We start from the raw sequence: 20570 nt of genomic DNA on the forward strand, positions 1-20570 counted from the left end.
CCTGGCTTGACTTCTCCCAGTAGTTCCCTGGAATTTTAGCATCTTGTTATCACCAACAGATATCTTTCTGATGTTCAGGGAAATGAATCTCTTGATCAACCTCAGCATTTCTCCTCACCTGGTCCTTAGGGAACCCAAGCTTCCAGTCCAAGATGATTCCCTTCCTTTCTTATGTCTATTTCTTTCTCCAGGCACCTGGCCCCACCAGCTCTTGGACACTAAGCCCCATTCCCAGGGATAAGGTTAAACAAGAGGCCAAATATAGATAGCGAGACCAGGGTGCTTGATAGGACATGGAGGTTGGGGGTGGAGTGGGCAGAGGAGTAGAGGACAATAGAGGGGGCCTATGGTCAGTGGTGGCCCCTAGCCAAGTTTATTGCACTTGCAACAGAATTTAAATAAGTCCCCGGATGTCCCCAGGGCCAGGAAGAGGGGCAGGGAAGGGGAGAAGGCAGCATCAGTACAGCTGTAAGAACACTCTTGCTTGGAGAACTACAGCCTGGCCCAGGGCAGACAGGAAGGCCGGCCCTGGGATGAGGCCAAATTGAAGTTCCAGATTGGCAGCTGCCTCTATTGGAGTTCTCATCAGCCCTGGGCTTCCTGGGATTCCAGCTTCTCCTGAGTCAGGTCCTGGACTTGCCTCCAGGTGAGCTGCTACAACAGTCTAACCTGGAGTCCTAGCCTGGCTGGAATCCTCAAGTAGTCCTAGAAAGCCCTGGGTTCTAAGTCAGTGCCAGACCACTTTGGAGATCCGTCTTCATCTGAATTCTGGCTCCATTTTGAGTTAGGTGCTGAGTCCACAGAATGAGCCATCTCATTTCTAAATCAGCCCCTGGGCTCACCCTCCTAGGTCTGTGTTCCTTCTTTACCCAGGGCTAGGGCTGGCTTCAGAGGGCTCAGAGCATTCACCCTCCACAGAGTTTGAGGTTTGTAGGCCAGAAAATTCTGTGGCCCTTGGGTCTCTCACAAGGCTAAGGACAGGACTCCCCTATTAGGGGACTTGAAGCTGAGAATAAGTTGGTTCCTCAAGGAATCTGGCACTGGATTTCCCAGCTCTGGTTCTGAAGCCATTTCCTTAGAACTTTGTCCCAAGTCTCCAACAGGCTGGGGTTGCAGGGTCCTATGTCTCTCCCCATAATCTGGGTCTTTCACAGTGCATTGGGGAGAGGGTCCCCTGCTTACCCATCCCCAGCTCTAACTCTTCAAGTATGTCTGTGAGCCGGGGTGGGGGAAGACCAGTTTCCCCCCTCCCTGACCCTAAGCACCTTTAGGAAGCACCTACTCCCTCCCCCTGCCCCAGTCAGCTGAGGAGAGACAGGGCCTTTGGGATAAGGAGTCCAGGGCAGGGAGGTCTTAGGCCTCTGAGGTGGTGGGGGGAGGTCTCAGGCATCCGAGGTGGCAGGGGGCTTGAGCTGAGCCTTCTCCATGGCGGTGCCATATGGGAGGGAACGTTTGAAGAATCCAAGCTGGGGACATAGGAAGAGAAAGTGAGGATCCAAGCTATCTCCCTTCTGGTCCTCTCTGCAATGTAACCCCCAATACCCCTTAGCTTCTCCGCCTACTGACTAAAGAATGCCGACTGCAAAAGTGAGGAAGGGCCCCATCAGCCTGAGAGGGAAGGACAGTTAGCTTATATTGAAACCTATGTTGAAGATCATGAAGATGAGATGGCCTTGGCCATTAATGTATAGGGTCACAGGAAACACATCAACGAGCTAGCTGAGACTGGGGACAGAATAGCTGGGTCCTAGGGAGAGATCTTACCCTGAGGGGTTGAACACAATGAATCCAATCCCCTCTGGGATCCCTAAGCACCAAGAATCCTTCAGCATGACTCTCCCTCCTCTTGCTTGGATTAGCTGGCGGTATTGTTTATGTGTGTGGAGGGGTTCTCCTTGGTTTCTTAAAAGTTAGCAGAAATATCTCATTGGCAGATGGAGAGGAGGAGAGAGCCACAAAAAAAAGTAGTGAGATTCTGGTCATATCTTCTATCATTTTCTTCTTCATCCTCATTTTGTGAGTGTTGTACAAAGTCCCTGTCCACTAAATCCCAATCCCTGGCCCCTAGGCCCCTTCCCCCCATTCCACTGGAGTCCCCATCACAGGGTCAGTGACTCCCTATATGTTCTGTGTGAGTTGAGCAAATCCCAGGATAAGACAGAGTGCCTGAGCTAACCCGTTGCCTTTGGGGATTACCAGGTATGTGCCCAGCGAGCCTGCTAGATAATCTCACACTGTTGATTGCAATCCTAGTATCATAGATTGAAGGCCAGAAGGGAGTTCTATCTAGTTTAGCTCTCTCATTTTACAGAGAAGGAACTGAAGCCCCTCTATATTAAGTGGCTTATTGTGTAGCAAGTCACAGAGCCAGGATTTGAATCCAAGACCCTACTTCAAAGCCAGTGCCTTTTCCACTGGTTTCTTCCAGATGCTGTGGCTGAAAGTGTGGCCATGGTCCCCACAGAAGATGCGAGAATAATTTGTCATGGGAGAGTAGTCATGACTGGGGCTGTTAGATTATTGCTGAGGGGCTAGGAGGTTCTGTCTGAAGGGTGGAAGGAGTTTGTGTGGGCTCACTGCTGACCTTGTAGAGGACATAGATGAGGAGGCCGAGGAGCAGGAGACCAAGAAGCACGGCAAGAATGATGATCCAGAGTGGGACCCCTTGGTTTCCTTCTGCCTTGGTCCATTGCACTGCAGTTGCCACCTGGAGGGGAGGAGAAAAGGGTCTCAGGGGGCCCCAGGCTTCTCCTCAATTTGACATCTGGTCCCCAAAGCCCTCGCCTGAGCTCTAGGCATGGCACATGAGCCCACCCAACTCCTAGATGCCATGAGTCAAGCCCTCCTCTTCTCCTTTTTTCCCTGCGCTTCCCAGCTTAAGGCCTGGGTCCCTGACTTGCCTGAAGCTCTTTCTGGGGCAGCTGTCGAGGAGGGATCCGATATGGCATCTTCAGTACTTTGTATACTGCCTTGCACTGCAGGCTGACTGGCTGATGTTCCCACTGCAGGAAAAGAAGAGAAAGGTCAGGACCACTCCTATTCCCCTACCCCATAAGCTCACGGTCTGCCCGGGATATGGAGAGAGATCTCTTGTTTCTCATTTTTTTCCCGTGGTTTTAAGAGTCTCTTCACATCATTATATCACAGGATGAGAGGGGTCCTTAGAAGTCATCTAAGCAAACCTTATTGCATAGATGAGGAAACTGAGGCATTGTTTCTGTCTCCCTTTCACAGTTTCCTTGAGTCTCTGTCAACTCGTCCTTCAAAACCCGGCTCCAAAGTCACACTATCCATAGAGCCTTGTCTGATATTCTCAGTAAAGACCTTTTCCTATCTCAGGACTCCTTTAGAACTTTGCCTGATTCATGTATTTTAAGCTGTACCTTGCTCTGTAATTGCATATCTGTACCTGAGTCATATCAGATTTTTTTGGGGGATGCAATCTGTTAAGTGACTTGCCCAGAGTCACACAGCTAGTAAGTGTCTGAGGTTGCATTTGAACACAGGTCCCCCTGACTCCAGAGCCAGTGCTCTGTTCACTGCACTACCTAACCATGCTTACTCTGTGAGAGTGTAAGATCCTGTCTTATTCAAGCTTTGGATCTGACCACTCCATCCCCATGTGTCACCTCAAGTCGTCCCCTGAATCTTTAATGTAACCATGAATTCTTGAAGGTCATGTCAGTGGAGAGCAAGCTCTGAGACAGGTCCTACCTGGAAACTTAGAAAAGTTTTGGTGGAGGGACTGCCTATCACATCCAGGGACCAGCCAGGCCACAGGGTGATGAAGTATTGGGCCAAAAAGAGGCCATCTACAGAAGCACAGGAGAGTGGCTGCTGGTTGGGTCTGGAAGAACTCACACCAACACAATCTCAAGTCCTTCATATATTCAAGTCTGCCCTCTAAGACCTAGCAAGGTGTTCTGTTTGCACAGTCGGTGTTCAATAAATGTTGATTTGTACTGAATTGTCTCCCTAAGCATGTGTGCCTCTCCGTTCCTGTGTCTTTTTGTCTGATTAGCGGTTTCCCCCTCCATCTCTGTCCTTGCTCTGAATGTCTATGTTTCTGTGAGTTTTCTTTGGCTCTTTGTCATTGAAGAGGTCAGCAAGGAAAGGCCGCCATATGTATCTTGCCCACCAGGTGGCAGCATGGACCCATAGCTTGAACCATAGGCAAGAGAAAGGGCGGAGAGGTCAATAATAGGGCTAGAAATTTGAAGACGGGGAAGAGTGGAGGTTGGGGATGGAAGATGTAGGGTTGGGGGCCCTAGGATGGGAAAGTGGGGTTAGTTGGAGGTGAAAGGTCAGGAGTCTTGCACCCTATTTCCTTGTACTAGAGAAATGGCAGTTATAAGGACCGGATGTTACATCTATTGTCAGATAAAGCCACCTTGCTGGCTGGTTTTGACTATCTGCCTTTTGGGGCAGCTACAAGAGTAAGTTCAATGTAAGGAGGTGTACAATGGGAAAATACTGTGATGCAAGAAGACATTGCCTTTTGGAATTTACCTTGGATCTTTATTTCCCCTGTTTAGAGGATGCCAAATATTCCTTCATCCTGGCAAGTCAGTGGTAATTTATTGCCTTAGAGACCCAGCCTGTGGCACTCTGAGGCTATATGATCAAACCATGATCATGCAGCTAATATGTATCAGAAACAGGACTTGAACTCAGGTCTTCCTGACTCCAAGGTTGCTCATCTATCCATTATGCCAGTACATCATTAAAACTTTTTGAACTGATGTATAAAAGTCAGCATGGGGTGATAGATAGAGAGATGGCATTGGAAGACCTGAGCTCGGAGTCCTTTTGACCTCTCTGGGCCCCAGGCAAATCTCTGGCAGGGTAAGTTGCAAAGAAGATGCCAGCCTGTAACTGGCAGACAAAGTTGCTGACTGGGAGCTGGACCTGTGAAATCACAGGGGAGAGGAAGAAGAAGATGGGGGTGGAGACAGAAAGGATGGGGAAAGGGAGGTAGAGAGGAAGAGGAAGGGGAGACAGAGGGAGGGGAAGACAGACACTCTGGGGCAGAGAGGAAGGGAGAAAAAAGTCAGGCATCAGGTTCTCACCTGCAGGAAGGTCTTTGCCTGTACTTGGAAGTGCAACTGTAGACTTTGTCTTTCCTGCCGGTGTAACTGTCCTAGCTCACAGCGCAACTCAAAACAGTCTGCTTCAGGACATTTCTGAGGAAGGTTTACAAGAGTTTAGAAGGATCTAGGAATCTGGACATTTAGCTCCTCATCTAATCCATGCCCTCCAGCAGCTCTTACGTCCTGAATCTATTCTCCCAGTCATGCCAGAAACCCAGGGTTCCCAGAATTCCAAACTTACCAGAACTCGAGGCCCAGGGGCTGGTCCGCGGCTTAAGGCCTCCCACCTGTGCCACCGGTGCTGGGGCTCTTCAGGAGCCTGCTGGAGGGAGATAACCTCAAGTTAGACTCCTTTCCCCTTTCCTTGTGGAGGTGACCCAATTTTCAGGTCTGGTTTACCCTGGATCTCCATTCTAGAAAAGCCTTGTTTGAGTATCTCGATTGCTTTCAGTTCACTTCATTGCTAACTACTTTTGCTGCCTCCTTCCAGGATCCTCAACAGTGTCTGCCTTCTTTGCTCTTTTCCTACCAGCCTCATTGGCCTCTCCCTAGTGTTTCTTCCTGGAATGTCCTCCCTTCCTCCCTTCACCTTCTGAATTCACCTCTTAAATCAATCACCATTTCTTCCAGGAAGCCTTCCCTGACTCCTCTCTCCCATCCTGCAAAGACTTCCCTCAGTACAAAGCACTCTGCTTGTACTTCCATTATGTGCTTAACTATAGAATAGAATAATACATGAAATGCATAAAAGTGTCTGGTAACTGTGAAACTTCTTGACTTGCTTTAGTAATAATTTCATCCTTAGTAAAGATGGAGGAGCCATCAAGGGGGAATCCTACTTTGGATATGAATCTAAGTAATAGTTTCTAGGGTGGGAAGGATGGGAAACTGGGGTAGGGGCAAGTGATCACTCAGTCCTGGAGATAATGATAGATAAGAGGGAAATAATGAGATATATAAATACCCTAGATTGTGAGAAAGCAGGTTTTGTTGGGTTCAGAGAAAAGACAAGTATGATCTCATAGACTAAAATATTTCCAAAGTTGGCCCAGGAGGACTGAGAGATGCTTAAGAAGGAAATCGTGAAGACATGAGCGGAAATAATTCCAGTGAGGAACAAAAATGAGACTTCTCTAGAGACTTCAATGTGGACACACAGGAAACTCACTAAGCGACTTGGACTTTTAAAAGAAATGTACAGAAAATGGAATTAAAGCCAGGTAACAGAAGATGAATGTAAGAGCATACATATAAGTAGAGTACGTGTAAATGTAAGTCCCATAAAAAGTATCAGAATGAGCTAAGGCTGCTGAGAAGCTAAGGTCGATAAAAATAACTTTTAAAGTTATCTGGGGAGCAAAAGGAGGATCAAAGAGGGCTGGGGGATGGGATGATAACTGACACCAGAAGGGAAGCAGAGCTGCTCAATTCCATTTTGTTTCTTTGCTGGTGATAACTGACAATTGGGGGGAAGGCAGAGCAGCCCAATCTTTACTTTGTTTCTATTTTTTCAGCAAAGGAGAATGAACTTTTCATTGGAAATGGCAGAATCAAAATGGCAAGCAGGGATTTGATACCCAAGATAAGTAGATGACGAGAGCACTTAGTCACCTTTGATGAATTCAAGTCCCCCAACCCAGATGAACTGCATCTTTGGGTCCCAAAACAACAGGAAGATAGAGTGGGAGCCACTGTCAACAATATATGGAAGATGACGGACAACGGGGCGGGTCCCACAACTTAGCAGCAGGGCAAATGTCCTAGTTTTTCATAAAGGGAAGAGAATAGTCTGTAAACCATAGGCCAGTGAGCTTGATGTTAAGTCCTGGGGACATTCTAGAAAGGATATTAAAAGATGGTTGCCTAATATCTAGAAAGGGACGTGACAATGGCAATGAAGCAACATGACTTCACTGAGAAAAAGTCACAATGGGTGTGGTTGCACATGCTTCAAATCTGTGCTACTGGGGGAATCTGAGACTGGTGGAACTCTTGCGTTCTGAGGTCTGAGCTAAGCTGACCTAGCCCAACTGGCCTAGACTGGAAAGTAGGCTAAAGCTTCCTTACTGATCAGCACAGGGATTGGACCCATGAATAAATGCTGTACTTCCAACTAAAATAACATAAAGAGACCTAGAAATTTTAAAAAAAAGTTATGGCAGATGTATCTCATGTGTGTGTGTATTTTTTAATAAGATGACTAAACTAGCAAATCAGGGAAATGCTATGAATATAGTTTACCTTGATTTTAGCAAATCATTTGATAAAATATCTTGTGCTCTTTTTTTGGAAAACATGGAAAAGTGTAGATTAGACGATAATATAAGTGGATGGACCGAGGGCTGGTCAGATGACCAAACTCAAAGAGCAATTGTTGATGGTTTGGCATCAATAAGGCAGAAGGTCCAGTGAAGGGCTCCAGGGTTCAGTGCCTGGCCCTGAATGGTTTAATATTTCTCTCTGTGACTTGGATAAAGGCATAGCTGGTACGCCTATCAACTTTATGGGTGACATGAAGCTGGGAGGGGTAACTAACGCAGCAGATGACAGAGTTATGATCCAAAAGCATCTTGGCAGATCGAATCTAATAAGATGAAATTCTGTAGAGATTAATATAATATAAAGTTTGGCACAGGGCACAAAGGAACACCTCCCCAAGTAGAAGATGAGAGAGGCACAGATAGGCAGAGGTTGTTCTGAAAAGGATCTTGGGGTCTGAGTGAATCGCAAAAGCTCCATGTGAGTTGTGTGCTGTGGCAACCAGAAGACCTTAGGGTATCTTGGCTCCATTATGAAGGGAGGAGCTTCTAGGAATATGGAGATGATAATTCCCCTGTACTCTCCCTGGTCAGACCTTTTCTGGCATAGTAGATTCAGTTCTGGACACAAGAAGGCCATGGATGAGCTGGACAGGGTCCAGAAGAAGGCACCCAGGATGGCAAAGGGCCTGGAGGTCAGGACAGATGGATCTGGACAAATTAAATCTGGAGAAGATATGACAGTGGTGCTCAAATGTTTGAAGGGCTGTCCTGCGACTCATCTTCCTGAGTTCACATCTGGCCTCAGATACTTATTAGTTGTAAGAGCCTGGGCAAGTCACTTAACTCCGTTTGCCTCCATTTTCTCAACTATAAAATGCGGATAAATGTAGCACCTAAGTAGGTAAAAATGAGGGTTGTGAAGATCAAGTGAGATCATATTTGTAAAACACTCAGTACTCAGCCTGGTACATAGTAGGCACCATATAAATACTGGCTATTAGTATTATTTAATTGCACAGAAGTACATTTAGATTCAATGCCAGGAATAACTTTCACACAATAAGTGGTACTCAAGGATGGGATTAAGTTCCTTCAACCAGTAGTGGTCACTTTCTTTGAAACAGGATGGACAACCACTCATCTGGTATGTTAGAGTGGGAATTCTTCTGTGAATGGATTGAACCAGATGGTTACCACAATCCCTTTCAACTCTCAAATTCTGTGATTCTATGATATCTATCTATCATGTCTCATCTCAAGCTCCTAAGTTCCATGTATCAAGGACTTCATTTTACCTAAACTTTGCGTCTTCCCCAGCAGCCACCACTGTGTTTTACACACAACAGGCAGAATAATAAATGACCATGAAGTGAACTGAATGGATTCGTGACCTCTCCCCTAGATCTCTTCCCCAGGACTCAGACCCTACATCCTTCCCCACTCCCCCATTTCCCTCTGATCTCATTGCCTATTTCCTTACCACCAGGTCCTGTGAGTTGGGACTATGTGTGCAGTTGCTAAGCCCTGAGATTTTGGTGAAATTGAGGAGCTGTTGACCATCGAGGGCCAGTGGGCAGCTGAGTTCCAGTATCCCTCTGCTGATGGAACTGGGACCATCGTTGATAAGCTGAGGAAAGCATGAATGGAGCCGTTAGTGGGAGGCACTTCAGTCCTGGGTTATCTTGATCTTGGTACTACTAACCTGTACCTATTTCCAAGTCCCTCTCTCCCCCACCTATGACTACTTATTTCTCAACTTGTTACAGTCTGACTCCCTCACATTTTACTGAAATTACTCTCTCTGAGGTCATGAACAACTTCTCATGACTAAATCCAGTGGCCTTTTCTCAGGACTCATCCATCTTGATCTCTCTGCAGATTTTAATACTGCTGACCATCTCTCACTACAAAATATACTCTTCTTCCTTAGCTTTCGAGACACTACTTCTCTCAATTTTCCGTCTACCTGTCTGAGTGGTCCTTTTCAGCCTCCTGTGATGGTTCATCATCCATCTCCTGCTCCTGAAACTTAGGTTTCCTCTAAGAATTTGTCCTGATTCCCTTTCTTTTCTTCCTCTACATCCTCTCACCTAGCGAGCTCATCTGCTTTGAGAGAAAGTTCAAGTGTCATCTCTACAAAGATAACTTCCAAATGTACATATCCAGTCCTAATCTCTCTCCCAAATTCCACATCATTAGCTCTGTGTTGGTTATATGCCCCTCTGGCATCTCAAACTCAGCATATCCAAAACTGGCCTTCCCTCCTAAAGAGATCTTGCTCTAAACATCCTTATTTCTGCTGTGCATAATAGCTCAAGCTACCTGGGAAGATGGGGCTGCTGTTTTGCTTGAGCTCAGGAATTGTGAACTGAAATGGACTAAGATGATAGGGTGTTTCCACCAAGTCTGACACCAAAAATGATGAGCCTCAGGAGAGTTGGGGGCATCAGGATGTCTAAGGAAGGATGAACCAGCCCAGGTCAGAAATGGAGCAGGTCAATGCTTCCATGTTAATGTTTAGTGGGGGAAACAGGCCCATTAGGGGCCAGTGCAAATCCAACTTTAGTTGAACAGTGAGAGTGGATCTCAAAAAAAATATTCTTTTTCTGTTGTGAATGTTATCATCCTCCCAGTCTCTCATGTTTGCAGCCTCAGTGGTTACAGGACCATAGAATTAGAGTTAAAAGGGAGCTAAGAGATCACTTAATCTAATCTCTAAACTTTATAGCTGAGGAAACTAGGAAAAGTTCAAAGAGATGAAATGCTTATCCAAGGTCCTGCAGATAGTAGGTGGCAGGATCTGTAGCCAGGTCTCTTGAGCCCCAATTCAGTGCTCTTTCCACTGTATTATGCTCTCTTCTTTCTCCTATCTGATGTTATTTATCCTTTGTTTTCAAGGAGAACCAGTGACATCACGGAGGGATGTCTTGACTTGTTCATGAATTGGACTGAAGTGAGGCAGAGTTGTGTGAAGTTGTCAACTTCACTCTCTCTTCCAGAGTCCTCGAAGTCCTACAGTAGCAGGACAAAAGTCAGGAAGACTAGCGATGACTTGGGATGCAGTGGATGACAATGGAGGCTTTGTCATCAATTTCTGACCAAGTTCTAAGTGCTCCACAGCACCTGCTTCAGCCGCTTTTGTGGCCTTTGAAACAAATTCTCATCTGCCCATTCTGCCAAGGGGAAGTCTTCACTTGCTTGGGGCAAATTCACCAACAGGTTTGAGGCCAGTCAGTGACCCTCAACCTGGTTTAGCTCATCTGCTGAGATGGTTTACCAGAGTGTGGCCACTGTGCATGCTACAGCTTCTTGGAACCACAGGAAAGAGTTGGATCAATCAGGTAGACACCCAAGGTGGAAAGCAGCCCTCACACCAGAGGTGCTAGTCCTCAAGAAACACCTATCCACAACATCTCTGAGCCTCAGTTTCCTCAGCCATAAAATGGGGATAAAATACCTGGTATGCCTAGTTCTCACAATTGTTTCCAGAAGCTCAAATGCAACAATGTTTTCATGTTTTGTTACTTTGCAAACTTTTAAGTGCTACACAGGTAATTACTATCATCCTTGTTGCCCCTGCATCATGGCGACAGTGGTCCAGAACATTCTTGGCATCTATCCCGTCCTCTCCACTCCCAGGGCCACCACCCTCCTTCGAGCCAATTGAGTTCAATCTCTTCCTTGCCCTTGCTTGTTCCCCAAGGAAGGCCACAGTTTCTAATTTCCGACTAGCACTCTCTAGTCTTTCCCTCTCCATTTGCCTGTCATCCACACCACACCCTGTATCACCCCCAACTCTTCTGTGTGCCATTCACAGGACCACAGGGTTTAGAGCTATCAGATACCATAGAGATCATCTCAAGTCCCAAACTTTCATTTTAAAGATGGGCCTCAGTTTCCTCTTCTGTAAAGTGAGAGGGTAGGATTTGAGAGACCTTAGAACTCTGCCCAATGCAAAGACCAAATATGACTGGACTGATGGTGACATCTCCTGACAGAAATGAGGTAGGTTCAATATGCACATTTTTGGACACAGCCAATGTGGGATTTTATGTATTTGTTACTGGAACATTTTATTTTTCCTTTCCTTCTTTTCTTTTCTTTTTTAATGATAGAGGAGTGGGAGAATAAGGTACAGAGGGGGAGGGGAGGGGAATAGGGAAAGAAAAGAGGGTCATTTAGACATTTTTTCAAGTGCAGTGAACAGAAAGAAGATCAAGAAGGATCCCAGATAAGCAGAACAGGTTGAATTTTTACACTTAAAAAGAAGGGTAAGATCTACTTAACAGACACTTGTGGTTTCACATACAGTCATCTTTTTCTGTTCTACTGCATATATGGAAATGCCCATATGATTTGGGTTTAAGTTCAAAATAAAAAGAAATTTGAAAAAAAAAATTGAGAGGGTTGGATCACATGATTTTAAAGCTCCTGATTTCAGCTCTCCCCCCTCTTCCTTCTCACCTCATAGACATGGTGGACCTCAGGGCCAACACTGTTGTCTTCTTCAAGTGGATCTTGGGGTTGCCAGCCACTTATTGGGAATAGCACCGTCTCTGGTTTGGATACCCTAAAAAGAGAAAGAAGGGTTATTATGGATCCCAGATACCTTTGGAAATTTCAGCCCAGTCCCCAAGCTGGCACCCAACCCATGCCCCATGACTAACCCGTTCAAGGTGACCTGGGCCTGAGCCTCCACTGAGAGCAGGAAGGAAACCACTTCACTCTGAGAGTTATTGAGATTCTTACTGCAGGAGGGCAGGACAAAGAACAAAGAAGGGAGGGGAAAGAAAATAGAAGATTGTGAGGCAAGGCAGAGAGGCCTTTGGTCCAGCAGACGCCCTCCTCCCCGGCTCCACCCCTCTCCTCTCCTCCTCACGTCCACAAACCCTGACCCTATCCCTACCTGTGAATCTGGAAATCAAACTGGATAGTTTTCTTGTTGTCCCGGAGATGAGGGACAGTGAATCGAAGGCCCCCCCACAGCTGGAACCAGAGAGAAGAAAGGAGGGGTCAGACTGCTCAGGCTCAAAAGAGGGAATGTATGTAAAACCCTTTGTAAAACTCCAAGTGCTGTGTAAATGTCCAGCCAATCCCTTTTCTTTCATCAACTTTCCTCTCATTCCTGTCCTTCCACCTCCTTTCCCTCCCTCAACTGCTCAGGCCTGTCACTCTCATTTCTAATCCCCTCTCTCTCCCCTGGCCCTGTCCCACTCCCCCAACTAATCCATCAACAAACATTTTATTAAAGCAGGGCTGCCTGAAGAATACTGGGTTGGAGCCCCTTCCCTTGACTCCTCCATGGTCCTGACTCTTGGCACCTCTGCCCCTGCCCCTACTGCTTTCCCACTTACACTGGCTCCAGCCTTCATGGGGTTCCCCAGGTCACAGACAAGCTGACGGCTCTGGTTCACAGCAAAGTAGTCACAACTTAGGCTAGAGAAATTCTAGGGGGAAAGAGAAGCAGCCCTAGCACCCTCTCCAGTTCCCTTGGGAGTCCCCAGACTGTCCCTCTAGCCTTAGTCACCCCAGCCCCTTCCCAGCTCCTACAGCTCCCTTGCCTTGAGCCCTACTCACCCCAGGGTGTCGAACCAGTCCGGAGTACTCAGCCTCTGGGGGAGCAGTGACCCGAAGCTCAGCCTCGTAGGCCCCTCCTTCTCCCATGTTCTGGGCATGGAAGGTCAAGTTTAGGGCATTTTTGTCACCCAGGTACACTTGAGTCTGCTCCCTGGCAGGAGGAAGGTGGCAGTGTCATACATTAGGGTTTAGGGGTCAAGTGGAAAAACCCCAAATCTTGGCAAGAGACCCAGGCCCTTCCTCACAGTCCTTCCTGGTGGCATTAAATCAACTCTAGAGCAGGACTGAACTAATTCAGTTCCCTCTTTTTACAAATGAGGAAAACTAGGCTTGACAAGAGGAAAATGGCCCACCCTATCCATCATTAGTAGAAGGTCTGAGCCTCAGAGTCACACCTAGGGCAGGTCTACTTTCTCGACATGCCTTCTTCCCACCAGGGGTAAATCTTGGGGTTTCCAGCTACTTATTGGGAATAACACCCTCTTTGACAGGGATTATGGGCAGCTCCTGTGGAACGTAAGGTAAAAATTCCCAAACATTTCACCCTAAGGACCCTTTTATAGTTTTAAAAATTGATGAGGATCCCAAAGAGCTCTTGGTATCATTATAAAAATAGTTTTGCCCTTGTGGACTCCTTAGAAAGGACTCCAGACTTGCTTCCCCTTCTCCCAGCACCAGTGCATTCAATAGGAACACACCTTCTTCTGAGTACTGAGACACCCCCCCCCCCCCCAACTGAATATGCCTTGGGGCCCAGAACTCCTATTTATGATCTCCTGGGACTAGAACTATGCACAGCATGGCACATTTAGGACAGGAAGGGACCTTGGATGGCATCTGATCTATTCCTTTCATTTTTCAGATGAGGAAACTGAGGTCAAAAGAGGTGTGCCCTAGGTCAAAAGTAGCAGAGGCCAAACTTCTAATCCCCTGAACAGCACCTACACTATACTCTCTCTTCTTCCCAAACCCCGGACCCCCGAGGACCTGAGCATTCTGCCTCCAAGCCCTTCTAAGCTTACCAGCACCCCGATGTTAGAACAGCACCATCCTCTGCCTTTCACCTTCCAACCCCTCTTGGGCACAGAGAGCCTTGGGCACCTGGGCACTTCTGTTCCAACCCCACTTACCCAAACACTTCTAGTTGTAGGTCGGGCACACAGATGTTGTCTTCTCCACAGTCCAAAAGGATCTGAGCCTAAGGATGACAAGGAAGAGGACTAGGGAGGGAGGGTTTAGGAGATGCCCTTCTCATTTAGCCCCTCCCTTATCTTCCCATGGGCTACCTGTGGGCTCCTCCCCCTTTTCAGTGTGCCAGCCTCCTAAATTCCGCCTGGTCCTTCCTCATGGCCCTCTTCCATATTATCATTATCATCATAAGTACCACTACCATCATTATTAAATGTTATAAAACTTACAGTAATCACATTTCAGATAACATAATGCATGCATACTATAGTCAATATAAAAATTAAACATTATACATTATAATACCAATGTTATATTATAATTACAAAATTATCACATTAACATTATTAATTATATTATTTATAATATAACAAATCATACATTATATAATGTTCTAGTATAGTACAATTGTAATTAATTGTGTATTATAAGATTGATTATATACTTAATTGTTTAGAGAAATAATAATAATAATAATAATAATAGCAACTGACACTTATATGTCATTTTACAAAATGCTTTACATATACATGGTGTCCCATAAGGCTTAGTGCTCAAAATTGTAATAGCTTACAACTATACTAAGCCTTGTAGGTCACTCTGTATTATCTCATTTGAGTCTCACTACAATCCTGTGGGTTAGGTACAACAGATATTACTATCCCCATTTTATAAATGGGAAAACCCAGGCTCATATAGTAAGTAGCAGAGTCAGGATTTGAACCCAAATCTTCCTGACTCAAGAGACCACATCTTCCCATTTCCTACCCTCTTCTTCCCAACTGCTTTCTTTGCTCCTTTTAAATCTCTAATCCCCTCACACCTTGTCCTCAATGCGGTTCCTGCTCTGGTAGTGCAGAATTGGACGGAGGCCATGAGTATCTGGAGGTGCTTTTGAGTCCAGTGAAAAGTTGAGGGCAATGTGAATTGGGGAGAGTTTGTCTCGAAATTCTGACTCATTCTGAGGATCAAATAGGGATATGTGAGTTTTGGCCTCAGCTCCCGGTTACCAGGAATAGCATCTTCCTTCCCTCTCCTCCTCCTTTTCCCTCCCCATATAGCCCGATGAAAGGCTGGGAGACTGAAGCCCTAGTTCCAGTTTTAGTGACTAGACTTTAGCATTCCCTTAAGCATAACTAGTTTACCTAACCTATCGTGAATGTTGCAAGGCCCTTGGAGACTTGGTCAATGCTCTACTCTATTCCAATTGAAGGGATATTCCTTTTCCAGAATGCAAGGATCCCAGATACCAGTCTCCCACTCCCCTAATCCCTTCTCACTATGGTAGACCCTCCCCACCCCCACCAACTGCCACAAGTGTCTCCTGGTCATTTCCCTTCCTCCCTCATGCACTGGGTTTTTTTGGATTCACTCAGTACCTCTGTCCTTCCCAAAAGGAGAGCCCTAGAAAACCCATCTCCTCTAACTACCCCTCTGTAAGTTGGGCTCTTTATGGGTGTGACCATACCCGAAGGTAGATCTTCATTTCCTGACATTCCTCATGAGCCCCATTTTGGATGAGTAGGGTCTGGGTGTACAATGCCTGTTGTGAGGCCAAGAATAGTGCCCGACGAATGCCCCCTTTCTGCTTCTGCCAGTCTAGCTGGAGCTCCACAGTGAAACCTAAACAAGGGAGATGGAGGGAAGTCACTGAGGAGCCAAGAGTTCAGCCCTCTGGATGCATCTCTCTCCCTACCTTACCTACTTGAAAGCCTGGTCTCCCTGCTTCTCAATTTTGCTAGCTAATTTTATTTTTTGTTTGTTTTGGGGGTTTTTAGAAGCAATTGGGGGTAAGTGATTTGCCGAGGGTCACACAGTTAGTAAGCGTTTGATTTCAGGGTCCATGCTGTATCCACTATACCGCCTAGCTCCCCCTACCAATGATTTCTTAATTGCCAAATCTAATGACGTTTCCCCCCAATGCTCATCCTTCTAGCTGGACATTGTCTATCACCCTCTTCTCCTAGATATTCCCTCTCCCCTCCTCTCTAGATTTTTGTGATATTGCTCTCCTAGTTCTCCCCCTGTCTCTCTGACTCCTCTTTCCCCATCTTCTTTTCTGGATTTTCCTCTGGGTCATGCCCACTCATTGTGAGTGTTCCCTCAAAGCCTTATTCTGGGTCCTCTCTACTATCTCACTTGGTGATTTCATCAGCTTTCATGGGTTCAACGATCATCTCCAGGCAGATGATTCTCAGATCTATTTATCCAGTCCTAACTTCCCTCTTGACCTCCAGTCTTGCATCACTGGCTGCCTGTTGGACATCTTAGACACCATGCTTGGACTCAGCATGTCCAAATCAGAACTCATATTTCTTCCAGAGCATTCTACCCTCCTCAGCCTCCCTGTACCAATGAGGTCACCACCATCCTCCCAGTCACCTAGGCTCATGACCTTTGGGAGAAGCATTCCCTGCTTCTCACTCCTACTCACCCTACATACCTAAGCTGTTGCCAAGTCTCATCATTTCTTCCTTATAGCACCTCTCATCTATGTCACCTTTCCTTTCTACTTAATACAACCCCTATCACCTCACACATGAACTAGTACAATAGTCTGAAGGTTGGTTTCCCTGCCTCAAGTCTCTCCCCACTCCAGTTCATTCTCCCCTCAGCTGCCAAAAGGATTTTCCTAAAGTGCAGGTTTGATGATCCGTCCCTCTCTTACTCAATTAACTCTAGTAATTCCCTATTACCTTCAGGATCAACTTGACATCTAAAGCCTTTCACAGTTTGTTCTCTTCCTACCTTTCCCACTTTCTTATATTTTTACTTCCCTCTACATATTCTGGATCATAATCCAGCAATACTGGACTTCTTTTTCATCAATCAATAAACATTTATTAAGCATGTGCTAATAATGTGCCAGGCACTGTGCTAAATGCTGGGGATACAAAGAAGCGGGCACAAGTCAATCCTTGTCCTCAATGAACTTACATTCATCTCCTTAATTCATTTCTTTGTACCAGCTTTCCCTTGGGCCTGGAATGTTCTCCTTCCTCAACTACCCCTCTGTGACTTGGACTCTGAATGGGTGTGGTCATATGGGAAGGTAGATTTCCCTTCTAGACTCAGCTCCAATCCACCTTCTATAGGAGGTCTTTCCTGCTCCGCTCACTGCTGTTGCCTTCCTTCTGAGTTAATCTCTCATTTACACTGTATATATCCTATAGATTAACAATTGTTTACAGGTTATCTCTTCCATTTGAATGTGAACCTCTTGAGGACAGGAACTATTTTACCTTTCTTTGTATCCCAGAACTTAGTCAGTGTTAAATAAATGCCTGTTGACTGACCACCTTTCCAGGACCCTAAGGGACTCTCACCAATGGAGTCTGGGACGTGCTTTCCAGAAGCGTTGAGACAGAAGCTCAGGTTGATGCTGGAGAAAGACAGGAGGAGATTGATGTAGAAAGACTGACCTAGTCCTCCTGATTCCCTCGTCCAAGTCAGCCCCCTCCTTGTCTTCCCAACCCCCAATGGCACAACATTGACCCAGGAAGTCTACCTCCAACCTCACCCCAAGGCACAGACCCAAATGTCTAGTACCCAGAACTGATCTGACTCCCAGCTCAGGCCCAGGTGGGATCTGCTCCCCCAGCTGCATACCAAGACATGGGGTTTCCCTCCAAGTTGCAGCTTCGTTCCTCAGGGTTGAACATGGCAGGGAAGATGGTGAGGGAGGCACTGGCCGAAATGATTGGGCGGCCCCTGATTGGAGTTTCAGGGTCAGGGAGCAGAAGAAGAGGACTGTCAGACCTCTACCCTGCTCCCCAGTCTCCTAAAAACAGGGGTTCAGAATCCTAGACTCCAGGCTTTTTGTATTCCAGTCACCTCCCACTCAGTCACCTGGACTCCCAAAATTCCCAGAGTTTTCCAGTGTCCCCCATCTCCCATCTATACCTGTACACAACAGCCTTGTCTACACCAAAGGCTCCCACAATCAGATCTGCAAGAAAACCACACACAAACACACAGAGAGTGAGTGAAGCCTGAGCTAAAATCTCCCCTGGGTACAACAATTTACCATTTACAAAATAATGTAATGGAAAATAACAAAGGAGGACATCAGAGTATGGCTCAACACATGGACTGGTCACAAATTCAGGAGATGGGACTCATGCCTTCCACTTTTAGCAGAGGGGTGGTACACTACAGATGGGAAACATAGCATACATTTTTTCATACTTGGGCAATGCATTGATTTGTCTTGCATGGGATGGAGACAGGTAACAGGAACCTCCCCATGACCAATGTAGAATGCCACCTTCTCTGGATCTTAGAGAGTTGCCTTGAGTACTGAGAGGCTAAACAACTTGCCCAGAGTCACACAGCCAGTATGTGTCAGAATTAGGATCTGAACCCCAAGGACCCCAAAGGGTCTAACTTGTTTTGCTTGTGCTTGCTTGTTAGGGGAGGACAAGAATTATGTAGGAGGACCAGTGAGAGGTAGCAGTGACATAAAAAAAAAGAAACATGCATCAATAAGCTTTTTCCAAAGAGATCCTCATAGAGGGGATTTAGTGTTCCCCTGAATCTGAAATTCTTAGCTTCCTAAACACAATGGAGCCGGGGTTGGGGGATGTGGCCATCTGGTGGCCATATCAGAGAACTGCTTTTGGAGGCTGATTTTCCTCAGCTAAGGAGGTGACGGGAGATGGGAAGGGAGTATTTGACAAAGGATCTAAGCGTTCTCTGGTGGGTGCTTGGACTCAGATATGGGGGATAAAAGAATTCAGGTGTCTAGGGGGTGCATTTGCATTCACCTGGATATCCGTTGTTATCCAGGTCTCGGGCCCCTCTAAGAGCAAAGCCGAAGAAATCAGGTGCATGCCCTGGTTGCCAGAGGGGTAACAGCACCTGGGAGGGCTTTGAGCCTAGCCCTTTGGGGCCCCCCGGGTACACGAAGACCACTCCTTGCTGGGTCTGCCCCCCAAATGGGGCTCCAATGGCTACATCTGAAATACATCCATGACATGCCCCATTACCAGACTGGTCCTCCCTCCTTCAGACCTAAATCCCTATTCCTCTTTCTGTTCCTTTAAGGTCCTCAGACTCACAGGATCTAATCTTTCCACTTCCTTTGAACTCAGACATTATAACTTCTCAGATAAAAGTGTCCATACTTCCACCCTTCTTCCCCCTTCTGCTTTCATTGCTCTTAGAACTAGGTCTCTACTCATCTATCCATGTCTGTTTGCCACCCAAGGAAACAAAATTCCATCCTCCAAATCCCAGGCATCCAGGCTCCTGGTTTATCCCACTCTCTACCAGATTCAAGTGACTGAGCTCTTAGTCTCTTCAACTAAGTTCCCTCATCTTCCTCAAATCCAAGTGTCTAGGCTGTCTTCAACCTAAGACTCTCACCATTGTAGCCATCCTGGTCCAAGTCTCCCAGGGGGGACAGGGAACTGCCAAACCGTCCAAATTCATCAAGTCCTGTGAGGGTGAGGTCGGGCGTAGGCTCCATGCCCGATGGGTTTTGGAGGTAGATGTAGACTCTGCCCACTTCCTGGGCTTGACCATCAGCTGTCCTCTCCATTAGCAGTGGGGCTCCCACTAGGAGGTCATCCAGCCTGGCCAGTGGGGGAAAATTAGGATTTCCTGATCCCTAATTCCTGGTCATCTCCCTTCTGTCTAAGCCAGAAGAAGCCAGATATCCATGGCTGAACAAGAGGAACTCGGGAGTTTATCCTCAAGGCTTTACCCACCCTTTCTAGAGCCCAAAACAGGAAGAAAATAGCAATTTCCCACTACCCCCTCCCAGCTTTCAACCTTACCCCCTAGCCACAACTAAGTTAGGACAACTGGGGTTGTGCTCCAGGAGACTGAAATTTAGTGGCAGATAACAGCACTTATTCACTTCCATCAGGACAGAATGGCCCCTCTTCTCCCACCCTCCTAATCTGCAAATGTGCTTCTTCCTACACCTCTTCCTCCATTCCTGCTGGACCAGCAACAGCTTCATTCTTGCCAAGTTCTTAGATGATAGGGGCCAACATTCCATAGCCTCTCTTGTCTCTGCACCACACTTTTATGGCACTTACCCAGGCCTCAGACATACTACTGAAGGTTCTGCCCCTTCACTTACCCATCCCCATTGAGGTCTGTGGCAGCAACAGCATAGCCAAAGTAGGAGGCCATCTGAGGAAGGGGACAAGACTGGGTAATAAGCGTGTACTTTTTCTAAAATACTAGAGGGGGAGCTGGGGGTAATAGGGCCTTGAGGAGGGGGCAGGAGGTTGTAGGGAGTTTGGCAGGCTGGGGATGCAAGCAAATGCTGTCCTCACCTGTTCCCCTGAGAAGTTGTAGAGGGACTGGACATCGGAACCATCAAGGATGGTGACCTGGGTGATGGGGAGAAACAGTGGTGTTGGTCCTGGTACACACATCCTGGGACTTCTAGCCCACCTAAAGTTCCCTGGAAAGACTGGAGAAGATTCATGGGGCAGGC

At 46.7% G+C, this 20570-nt stretch overlaps 1 protein-coding gene across 3 annotated transcripts in view; it reads right to left on the reverse strand.

Moving 5' to 3' along the window:
• Positions 1-350: 350 nt before the first annotated feature.
• Positions 351-20570, reverse strand: part of ITGA5 (integrin subunit alpha 5) — a 32264-nt gene continuing 12044 nt past the window's right edge. For 2 of the 3 annotated variants that reach the window (XM_072654920.1, XM_072654922.1), the window contains 21 exons: positions 20407-20463; positions 20208-20260; positions 19484-19692; positions 18883-19074; positions 18020-18065; positions 17726-17827; positions 17443-17498; positions 15585-15739; positions 14940-15077; positions 14059-14126; positions 12929-13079; positions 12706-12798; positions 12258-12337; positions 12019-12099; positions 11816-11921; positions 8832-8978; positions 5332-5412; positions 5070-5183; positions 2901-3002; positions 2585-2707; positions 351-1466 (listed from right to left, as the gene is read on the reverse strand). In XM_072654920.1, coding sequence (XP_072511021.1) covers positions 1383-1466; positions 2585-2707; positions 2901-3002; positions 5070-5183; positions 5332-5412; positions 8832-8978; positions 11816-11921; positions 12019-12099; positions 12258-12337; positions 12706-12798; positions 12929-13079; positions 14059-14126; positions 14940-15077; positions 15585-15739; positions 17443-17498; positions 17726-17827; positions 18020-18065; positions 18883-19074; positions 19484-19692; positions 20208-20260; positions 20407-20463 — 2238 coding nt within the window. In that variant the 3' untranslated portion in view covers positions 351-1382. The remainder of the gene's footprint in view (positions 1467-2584; positions 2708-2900; positions 3003-5069; positions 5184-5331; positions 5413-8831; positions 8979-11815; positions 11922-12018; positions 12100-12257; positions 12338-12705; positions 12799-12928; positions 13080-14058; positions 14127-14939; positions 15078-15584; positions 15740-17442; positions 17499-17725; positions 17828-18019; positions 18066-18882; positions 19075-19483; positions 19693-20207; positions 20261-20406; positions 20464-20570) is intronic. The other variant, XM_072654921.1, reaches the window with a different exon arrangement.

This window comes from Notamacropus eugenii, chromosome 3, assembly GCF_028372415.1.
Source record: "Notamacropus eugenii isolate mMacEug1 chromosome 3, mMacEug1.pri_v2, whole genome shotgun sequence".
In the NCBI taxonomy this organism is placed as follows: domain Eukaryota; kingdom Metazoa; phylum Chordata; class Mammalia; order Diprotodontia; family Macropodidae; genus Notamacropus; species Notamacropus eugenii.